Genomic DNA, 10,966 nt, shown 5'->3' on the forward strand with positions numbered 1-10,966 from the left:
CATGTCCATCCTTAAATCTGTGATGTGACGTGTCATTATGTTGTTCCTGCTTAGTATAAAATATTCTTAAACTACACTTGAATTTATTTTTTGTAGAATGTTCCTTCAAACCTCTGCAGTTTTTTTAGAGAAAAATGGAGTGAATTTCAAGAAGACATCATAAAAATGAGTTGTTCAGAAAACATTATTCAAACAAGTATTATTTCTGTTGAAATTTCCATGCAAATACTTGAATGGCAAATTTAATTAAACTGAATTGTGCAGGGTGAATCCAGCTTTTTAATTTCACAGTTTGTGCATAAATCTGGATTAGGTTTCTTTTCCCCTAGTTTATGTGCCAGCAAGACACACAGTTCAAAACCTTGTGTCGACAGGGAGCCAGTTGCTAACTCTTTGCACTATGTGCAGAACTGAGCTGAAGTTTACCTTCTGGTGATGTTCTGATAAGACTTCTGCTGTCTTACTCTAAAAGTCTATCAGATAAAAATATTTTAAATCTGTTTATTCAGCTATGATTTATGGCATAATTTGGAGGCAGAAAAAAACCCCAGCAACCCACCACTCAATTTTGTGTTGTTGGGTGTATCACATCTTTTTTAAAGCTCATTTACCAAAGTTGAAATAAAACCCAGATTTGTTTAAAAGCTGACAGCAGTTGTGTCACTTAACCCTGTGGTATGTATCTAAGCTGTAATAATGAGTAACAAGAGCATTCAGTTTTCCTGGGGAATTTTTCTTTTTGTCTTTTCAGTGTGTGCCGAGAATATTTTCAGAATGGTGGAAAAAGAAAAGCACTTGAGAAAGATGAAAAAAGAGCACTTCTTGCTTCTAAAACCACTCCGGCTTTAAATGTTCCTCAGACTCCCAAGATTGAAGATCCTTTGCCAAACTTTGGCTTAACAAATCATGAAGCTGTGACAGAAGAGTAAGTTTTACTTATTTTGACTTTTTTTTTCCCCTTTTTTGAGTGTTAAAACTTACCCTGACATTTTTTTCCCCATAACATGTTAGATCAGTCTGATGTATTTTTATTAGTTAAGAAAGGGAATTTTCATGTGAATATATACATTTCAAGAGCTATTTATGTTGTAGTATATTTTGGGGAATGCCATGAAAAAATTGCTTGAGAATGACAACTTAGTCATCTTCATTTTAGTGCTAGAGCAATTTCACTTTAGTATGTCATTGGTGTGCAATGCAATTTATATTAAACCTTGGGGTGAAATAAGTGACATGTTAATTAAGTTAGAATCTAATGGCTGTTCAGCACTGTTGAAAAGTCAATTGCTTATTTAAGTACTTAGTGCCAAATGTAAATATCAGGGTACTTAAAACTTTCTCTTCATAAATAATTGCAGAGAAACTCTTGATTCCAATTACATACTTCAAAAGCAATTTGGAATTACAACCCATAACTTTTAATGTGCTAGTTTTCTGATGACTGGCTCTGCAGAACTTATAGTATCCTTGAGATATTTTCCAAACAACAGTTTTAATTTTGTTTATGACCTTCACTCAAGCAAGAATTTTATTTTTGGTATCCAAGACTAACTTTATTATTTCTCAAGTCCCACCCTCCATTTTTTTTTTCCTAAATAGCATGGCTTGTTTGTGACTATTCTGTGTGTGTTGGAAAAAATTAATATTTTGCAAGTATAATGAAATAACGAATGCATGAGCATAGAATCTATGAAAGTTATATTTATGACTTGTTTCATATTCTTTATAGATTAGTTCTTAGAACTTCCTGTAGTAGTGTTTTTTTCTGTTGTGTAAAGAGGTTTTTTTCCTTTATTGTAGCATGTCTGCTGTGATCAGCACTTACTTGAAGCTAGGTGTAATATGAGTTAGGGAAAGAATGACGTGTTACTGTTGTTACTCGTAGGTGTGTCTGTCCTTCGGAGCTCCTGTCTTTTGTGTCTCTCATGTTTCTTTAAATCAATTGATGATCATATTCACTTTAAAGCTGCCTACCAGTGGGAGGCATTGTTAGGACAAAGCACTGTTTCTCTCTTTACATCTCTTTGGTCTCTCTTTGATTTCTGTCTTCATGCTTTCTACAGTTAATAGTGGCTGTTGCAGGGCTAACTTTACCTGCCTTCTTGCTACCATTTGTTTGTAGCCTTCCCTTTTGTTCTAATGTGTACAGAAAGAAGTTAATAGAGATTTTTTATAAATTATTTATAAGCATTTGTTAGTATAGTGAGTGCTGATGATTTTTATTTTCATTCTCAAAACTTTAAAAATATGCACACCTTATAAGACATACGTGGCAAAGGCAAGTTTTATAATATTTACCTGAGTAAGCTACAAACAATAGTAAATTCTTAGTAGCCGTACAGACCTTGAACAAGGCATAACTGGTCTAAGTTACTGCCAAGAGAAATCAAAATTCATTTTTTTCTTGATGCCTTACAGAAGAAATTACAGTTTATCAGAAAGAAAATGGATTGTGTATTACAGAAATCAGAGATCCCTCCTGAAATGCTTTTTCATGTCTACACTGATCTAGTAGTGAAGTCTCAAACTTGGTACAAGGGATATGGAGGAACCTACACAGTGTTTAAAGACTGTCACTCCATTCTGGTCGTGTAACACTAAGAGAGTGTGGGTTTGTCTATCAGTATGACTAAGCCTGTGACTCTTTGTTTTACTCTAGTAGGTGTAAAGACAATAATTCTGTTCATCCCACATATAATCCTCACTCAAGTAATATATAAATATATATGAATAAGGTAGCTTATTGAGAATACATCATAGTGATTTTTTCACTGTACCACAGGTGAAGTGGCTGTCCTGGAAATTAGAGGCTTCTGGGATTTGCTGCTTAATTTTAATCTGTACAAGTATTTTATTTAACATTTTAAAGGGAACATGTTTCGATCTCTAGAGGCTCTGTCTTTTTTATTGAAAGTTTTCTCTGTACTGTAGCATCCTGTTTCCTCTTATGTTTCCTGTGGTCCCATGTGTCCATTGATTTGTTGTTACCATATTAGACTCTCATATAGAATGTAAGCATTCATACAGGCGTACATTTTTGTGTTTGAGTGAGGAAAGACCTGCCATTAGTGTCTCCATTTGCTAGACAAGGAGATACACTGGTCTGAGAACTCAGATTACCCTTATGCGGGAAAAGATCTCTGATTTGACTTCAGTCCATGTTTGTGATTTATGGCTACTAGGATCTGCCTATACAGTATCCAAATTCCTGTTCCAAGTCTGGAAAAATTGTTGCTTTAATCTTCATTCTGAAAACTCACTCAATACTGATTGGCTTACAGGGTAGCTTGGTAATGTTTGCAGCTTTAACTTAAAGGTAATTGCTGCACTGTGGTGTTTTGAGAGAAGCATGGCCTGGGTATCCTCTGTTCCATGTAGAAGCAAAATGCTTAAACTTGCCATTATTTTTCAAAATGCAACAAGACACTTTCTCTTCCTTTTCCAACATCCTTCCTCTGGTAGGTTACCAGAAGTCTAGAAGGGGCTTAGAGAGCCTGGATCTCTTACTGCTGCATAGAGGCTTTTTTTTCTTTCTGCTTTGTTGTTTCTATGAGTACAGCCATAGCTTGGTTTTACTCCTGCACCTCTGTTTCTAGAAGTCTTTTGCAAAGTACCTTTCTCTCCAGGGCTGAGCCTTTCCCAGAAACATGACAAGTTACATTTTGGAGATGCCGATTGGTTTTGGCTACAGAAACTTGAAGCAAACATTTTATCTCTGGAAGGTTATTAGCGTTCTCATCTCTGCGAAGTCCCTGTGAAACTTTGTTTGCCTCTTTTAATGGATTTTGGATATTCTAAGATGTTACAAATCATCATGGAATTTTTTTAGATTGCAGCCCTGTAAATGATGCAATTTATGTAGTTGTTCTTTGTTTCCCTTATCAACTCAGGAAATATTAACTCTAGCATCTAATGTGACTTCAAAATTAGTAAATACTACAAAAAAGTTAAGTGAGAAACACAAAATTATATGAAAACCTGTTTAGGAGACACACAATTTGCCATTTTATTTAGTTACTACAAGTGCAGAAGTGAATAGTTATTACACCTGCTCTGAACAAAACTCTTCTTAAGGGCCACCTGCTTTTATTGATGGATCTTGGTTCTTTAGGTACGTCAGGAATTGAAGTGAGGGATTCACTTCTATTAGTCACTACCGTGGTGTTCTGTGAGAATCTTTTGCATTAGTTACCTGAAATTGTAACTCAGAATATAGCTTTCATAGTTACATTTGATAAAACTTAATTTTTGCTACTTCTTAGGTTCCTTCACTCCTTGGGAAAGATCAGATTACTTGATGTTGGTAGCTGCTTTAATCCATTTCTGAAGTTTGAAGAATTTCTGACAGTTGGCATAGACATTGTTCCAGCGGTTGAGGTATGTAATATTTGCTGTATTTAATATAAACTTGATCCTCAGATTTGTGGAATGCCTCAAAATAACTGTAAAAGAAAATGTTTAATACTTACATGCTTTTTAAATATCTGGTTTAGTAGGAACTAAACACTACATACTTTCCCATGAACAGGCTCTAAAGTCTTAGTGGTGTTTTCTTTTAAAAATACAATTTTTTCCCAGAGTCATGCCTTTATAATGGCATTATTAATCTTGAAAATTTTGAAAATTTTAGTAGCCATCTTTTTAAGGGTATTGCAGATGAACCCTTGCATCTTAAAAGGTGTAAGTAATGATTAAGTAGGCTTATGCTTAGGTGAGAGCCTCTCAGAAGCTGCATTCAGTGACAGAAGGAAATGATAAGTGGCTGTACTTGGTGAGTTTTTCTGGGGAGATTTAGTATTCAGAAGTGCACTATAAGGGAGCATTTCTGTTTATTGCTAGAAATATTTTTGAGCTTCCAAAATCCAGAGGACAAATTTATCAGCATATATGGGGTAAATTCCTTCATTTTCTCTAGGCAGTGAGGTTCTTAAATGCCTTAATTCTGCTGTAATTATATCTTCTTTCTTTTGCTCTTGACCCAACTTCTGTCAGCACTAATTGCATTTATCAACCACACAAAAGGATAAAGGAATAAAAATTTTAAAAAATACACAAATACATTTCTGACAGAAAACAGAAAAGCATTTGATTATACACACCTTGACTACTTACAGTTAAAAATCAGGTTCTGTTTAAATCTGTGGCCTAAGGTAACCTTCTTTAGAAGTGGAGAGGTGAAAAGAAGTGTACAGGTGAAGTAATAGAGTTAACTGGAAAGTAATGTTCTTTTATTTGCTGCAGCGTGATTTACATGCTAAATGCCTGGTAGTTTGTTGTTGTTACCAAGTTTAGTCCATTGACACCTCATTTGTATTTTTGCATATATGCTGAGAGATACTGAAAGATTCTTTAAAAATTTGAGTCTGATAAATTGCTTTCAAAAGGAATTTAATTGTTGTTCTATCTAAAACACAAACTTTGAGTAGATTTTTTCTTGCCTAATTTGAAACACAGGTGTCATGATTCCTTTCCATGACTTTAGAAGCTGTAAGACTCTGCAGGGCTGTTGGGCATGACACAGGAGGTAAAAAAGACAAATGCCACTGGAATGGCAGCCTGTGGCATTTAAAATGGTAATACATGGCAAGTGAATTTCTAGCTATGATACATAGATCCTCAGTGTCTACATCTCAGGTTCTAAGTTCTAATTACAGTCAGTGAAGATCTATTAAAAATAGTCAAACCTAAATATCTGCTGTTCTTTAATGGTGAGGTGAATTGGGTCACTGTGTATTGTCTTATTCTCCAGTGACTATAAAGGCAGCCTAGTTACCTAACACTACATGAGTTGAACCTAAACATTAATTTTTGAGTATGCCTAGTTAATATTCTTCTATCTACTAATCTGTTTTTCTGCTTTCCTAAGAAAGCTACATTTCTTCTCATGAAAATCAATTTAAATGTACAATGACCAAAACCTATACTGGGAAAAGTCCTGAAAAAGTAACTTCTGTGGATTTAATGGAGGAACACAAGCAATTTCTATGTACTAACCAGTTCTTTAGATTCTCTCCCAGTAGAAGGGAACAACAACAAGATAATTGATTTCTGGTTGTCTGACACATTTAGTACTATAGCTTCATGGTAGGAGCTTCCAGTGGTAATTTATATGTGGTTACACACTTGCTTATTCTGAGGCCTGTCTCAGGCTCAACATCTTTGATTCTCTTGGATGCTTTGGCTTGTTCAGGGCACCTTGAAGCCTGGGTAGCAAGTGTTCTTGGAGGGACAGGGAGTACAGTTTGAGCAGTCAAACAGATCTGCTAGAATAAGCTTAGTCCTACATCCAAAGTAGAATTAATGAGACCCAATGTACTGAAGATGACTCTTCTTTGAGCTGTGTCAGCACCATAACCTTCTAAATAAATTCCTCTTTTAAAGCTAGAAGTTGCCTGGGCTGATTTAAGGTTTTTGGAATAATAACCACAGGTTTATTATGGTGGTCAATGTCATCTCCTGACTTGAAAAATTTATTTTGATAAGTTGTGTAAAAGCTGAAAATCAAATAAACAGGTAAAAATTTGTGATTTAGCAGATTTCTTAGGTAAAATCCTAAAGTACCTTTGAAAACAAATTGAAGCACATAGGCTTCTTACAAAGCCCATTTCTTAAATAATGTTGATGAGAGAGTTAAATAGTTTTTTCTTTAATAAAAAAATATTATCGACCTTCATATAGAAATGCTTTGGATATAGACTAAGTAGTTGAGTAATACTTCAATTTATTTGGAGGAATAAGAAGGATGTAATTGTGGAAATACAAGGAAAGGAACTGAAATGTTAGTTATGTAATTCAAGGAAAAATGTCTGCAAAATAGTTGGAATCTCTGTTTCACATACAGAGAATGCAAACTGTAGAATATGGAAATATATTTCCATCGATGGGCTTTGGGTTTTGAGAGAGAGGGAAACTCTTTATTAAGAAAAGATTAGTATTTTCTTCAGTTAAGCAGCATGCACTCAGTTCCTGATGTCCTGGGGTAAAGTACACTGAGGGAAACATGCATTATTAGAAGCTAGGAGATGAAAGCTGAGACTGCAGTGTGCAGCAGATGCTCCTCTCTTGGAGTAAATACAGCCTGGGACAAAGAAAAAAAGAGGCTGGAAGGGTACTGGAGTTAAAAATTAGAATATATATCTCAATACTTGAGGGTCCCTTCCAATTCAGAATATTCTGTGAAATATCTGTGCAAATTATTCACGTAAGTAGGTTTGTGTTCTTAAATGTCAGTGGATGCACTGAGATATAACTATTGTTTTAGTGTCTCTGAAGACTTAACATTAGTTCAAGACTTGTATATCAAAAGTTCAGTAGCAGATTCCAGTTTAGCAGCATTTTTGTCCTAAAGCTGATTACAGATTACACTTGAAACATACCTTAGTCCTGAAATTGTCTTTAACATTATTTCTGCATTACTAATTTATTTCTCCTTTACTCAGAAATGCTTGCAGTCTAAATTGTTTTTTCAACTGTATATGTTTGGCCATTAACTTCTTTAACTCTTGGAGTAAAGTCAGCAAAGTTTACTCTTAGGTAAAGTTAACACATCACGCTGAACAATCAATTTTAAGGGAATAATTTATTTTTCTGTGGATTTCGGTTGTATTTGCTCCTTAAACTAATCTTGATGTTTGTTTTTGTTTTTGTCACTCCACCAGAGCGTATACAAATGTGACTTCCTAAATCTTCAAATTCAGCAACCTCTTCAACTGGCACAAGATGCTATAGATGCCTTTCTTAAGCAACTGAAAAATCCTATTGATTCTCTACCTGGAGAGCTGTTCCATGTTGTAGTTTTCTCACTCCTTCTTTCTTACTTTCCATCTCCCTATCAGCGATGGATATGCTGCAAGAAGGCACATGAACTTCTCGTATTAAATGGCTTATTGCTTGTAATAACTCCTGATTCATCTCATCAGAATCGCCGGGCTATGATGATGAAGAGCTGGAAAATTGCCATAGAGTCCTTGGGCTTTAAACGCTTCAAGTATTCCAAGTTTTCTCACATGCATCTGATGGCATTTAGGAAAACTTCCCTGCAAACAACAAGTGACTTAGTTAGCAGGAACTACCCAGGGATGTTGTATATCCCACAGGATTTCAACAGTATAGAGGATGAGGAGTATTCCAGCACTGCCTGCTATGTTCGGTCAGACACAGAGGATGAACAGCTAGCTTACGGTTTTATGGAGCTTCCTGATGCTCCCTATGACTCAGACTCTGGAGAAAGCCAGTCTAGTTCTATTCCTTTCTATGAGCTAGAAGATCCTATATTGCTTCTAAGTTAATGTAGTTGTTGAAATGCCCTTTCAGTCAAACTTCTTGCTTAACTAATTTTGCTATACTAACATGGGCTCAACACAGAAAAATGGTTTGCATAAAGAAAATGCAAAGGTTTACAGAGTTTGCTATTTTTTTCTACTTTTGAATTTTAAAATTTATTCTTGTATGAAAGTGAAAAAAATACAAGTTTTATGCAAATGACTCATGTCATAGCATAAATTGCTGTTACTTTCTTTAGATTTGTATCACTTTTTTTTCCAGAAAGGTACCATTCTTTTCTTTAGTGCTGTGAAGTGTGAATTCTATTTAATTTGTTAAATGTTGTTTCAGTATTTTAACTCAATGTGGTTGAGCTTAAGGCACTGGAGTTGGTGGGCTTCTGAGAAGTATATGTAGGAGGAAATAATTTGCACTTTAATTAAATGTGCAGATAAGTTAAGACACTTGGTTAGAAATGTCCTTTCTTAATTATGGAACAAGACTTTTTTTCTTCCAAAATTTGTTTCACTCTGGTTAAGCCTGGGCTGGAGAAACAATAATGCTTGCACATTTGATTTTATGTTTATTGCAGCCCTTGTGACGTGACACCAAAACACTGGAATATATTCATCCATAGTTCTACATACTGTGTAATTTCATTGCATAAATAGCAATTTCTGGAGATGCTTTTCCCCCAGAGGAGTATGGTACGTCTAGACAATTATGTTTCACTTCAAAGCAGGAATATGTTTTGCAGTTTTATGAGCATACAGGCGCTAATGTATATCAGTATTTCCCCAACTATGGTGTTCTCTGTTCTTTTCCAACTGTGTTTTTTGGGGGACAGGGTGGGTTTTGTCATGTTTTAAAGTAAATTATTTATGCATTTTAAAAAGAAACAACTTTTTCATGAATTGTCCTTATTTGTAGACCTTCCAAGTTAGCCAGTGACTACAAACTGATTTAGTAAGGACCATAACTGTACAAGCTTTTCAAGGATACACATATTTGCATAAAGCCATGTAATTCAGACCACACAAGTGAAGTTAACACATGCTTTTTGTTTGCTTATTAGGACCCAACTGACTTCTGTTTAGTTAAATAAAAACTCCATAGCTGACTGAAAACTGGTCTGCACTGTGAAGAGACCAAATATATATTTTTACATCTATTAAGTTTTTAACTTGTGTAATGAATCCGTGAGTTTTTGCAGGGAAAATCAATTCTGTTCAGTGGTTTAAAAAGAGGATTCATTATTAGTTTAGCTTAGATTTTCCTCCATTTAAAACTAATGGCCAGAATTTTCAGATTTGGATATCAGGCTCTTAAATCTATATGTAAGTGCCTAGTAGTAAATTATTAGAACTAGATGCCAGATCATGATTTATTTCTGACTTCTGAAAATTGGTAAAAAAATACTAATACAGTTTCACAGGTTACTATCATGTCATCTTACAAGATTAAATATCTTACATTAAACTGCCACGTTGTATTCATAATATAAAAGTTGATAGATAAATTGTAGTATGGACTTTACAGTGCTTGCTACAAAAATGAAACTTACTCCTTCCATTGAAGTTTTGCACTGAATGTGTCACAGTTTGTCCTACCTGTTTTTCTTTTATGGTATTTCTTACACAGAGTAATCACATTGGTCCAGTTTGCACTCAGATGTGGTCTGGACTGTGGTGCTGCATTCTTTAATATAACCTTTTTGTGTCTCTTCTTAACTTTAAAGCATTCCCAAATACCTAATTCAAAATTGTTATTCAATCTGAATGATAGAGTTATACAAACCAAATCATTATAGTCTGATGTGCAAAAAGAAAAAAATAATTAAGTTTAGAAATACAAGAGTCATGGTTCTCTTGCTAATATTTGTAACAGAGCATACTTATCTAATGAAATACACAGTGGCATCAAAATCGGCTTTAAGTCACATTTTTATTAAAATATTTGCCATTGAAAGCCTTTCTTTCCAATTAACCACTGATTCCAGCAATGCTCATGTTAAAATATTGCTTCTGTAAATTCAGCTGTTTATGGGAGGTTAATATGTGCATTCTTCAAAGTATACCTAATATTTTAACTGATACTCGACTTAGAAACTAGTACACCATCAAACGTGTTGGCATTGATTACTGTAAATTGGCTTGTGATTCATACACAAGGAAATGCAAATCGTATCAAGATTTTTCCCCCAAAATAGCTTAAATACTAAGCTTTAAAATTTAATCCTTTTTGGGAGGTTGGTGACAACACTGTGGTTTAGGGACCTGAGATTTGTAACAGCTTGGTTTTCTTGCTGATCATTCTAAATGCCCAAAGTGGTTTTATTGGTTTTCTGGGTTTTTTTTTTTTTTCTTTTTGGTTTGGTTTGTATTTTTTTTTTCACAAGGGACAGTAGATTGTGGTGGAGGAGGAAAGTGTGATTTACCTAAATACTTACATCTCCCTTAAAAATAAAGTGGTGATATCAGGAGTAGTTGTATATTTGGCTTTGGTGCAAGAATATTACTTCTAGGTTATGAAATATTTGAAAATTATGACTGCGCAAGGTGCTGGAGAAGAAAAGGAAGAAAATATGTGTTGGCATCTCTGTTGTCTTTTATGTCACTACTTTTGTGAAAAAAGCACATTTATTAAAAAAAATCTGGAAAACTGAAAACATTTTCTAAAATTCTTTGGGATAGAGCTATTGTCT

General features: G+C 34.6%; 1 protein-coding gene across 1 annotated transcript in view; it reads left to right on the plus strand.

Moving 5' to 3' along the window:
* Positions 1-10,930, plus strand: part of SAMTOR (S-adenosylmethionine sensor upstream of mTORC1) — a 30,984-nt gene extending 20,054 nt beyond the window's left edge. The window contains exons 3-5 of the mRNA XM_021545248.3: positions 752-925; positions 4,263-4,377; positions 7,659-10,930. Of these exons, the coding sequence (XP_021400923.3) occupies positions 752-925; positions 4,263-4,377; positions 7,659-8,288 (919 nt within the window). The 3' untranslated portion in view covers positions 8,289-10,930. The remainder of the gene's footprint in view (positions 1-751; positions 926-4,262; positions 4,378-7,658) is intronic.
* The last annotated feature ends 36 nt before the right edge of the window (positions 10,931-10,966 follow it).

Source organism: Lonchura striata, chromosome 1A (genome assembly GCF_050655825.1).
Source record: "Lonchura striata isolate lonStrDom1 chromosome 1A, ASM5065582v1, whole genome shotgun sequence".
NCBI lineage: Eukaryota > Metazoa > Chordata > Aves > Passeriformes > Estrildidae > Lonchura > Lonchura striata.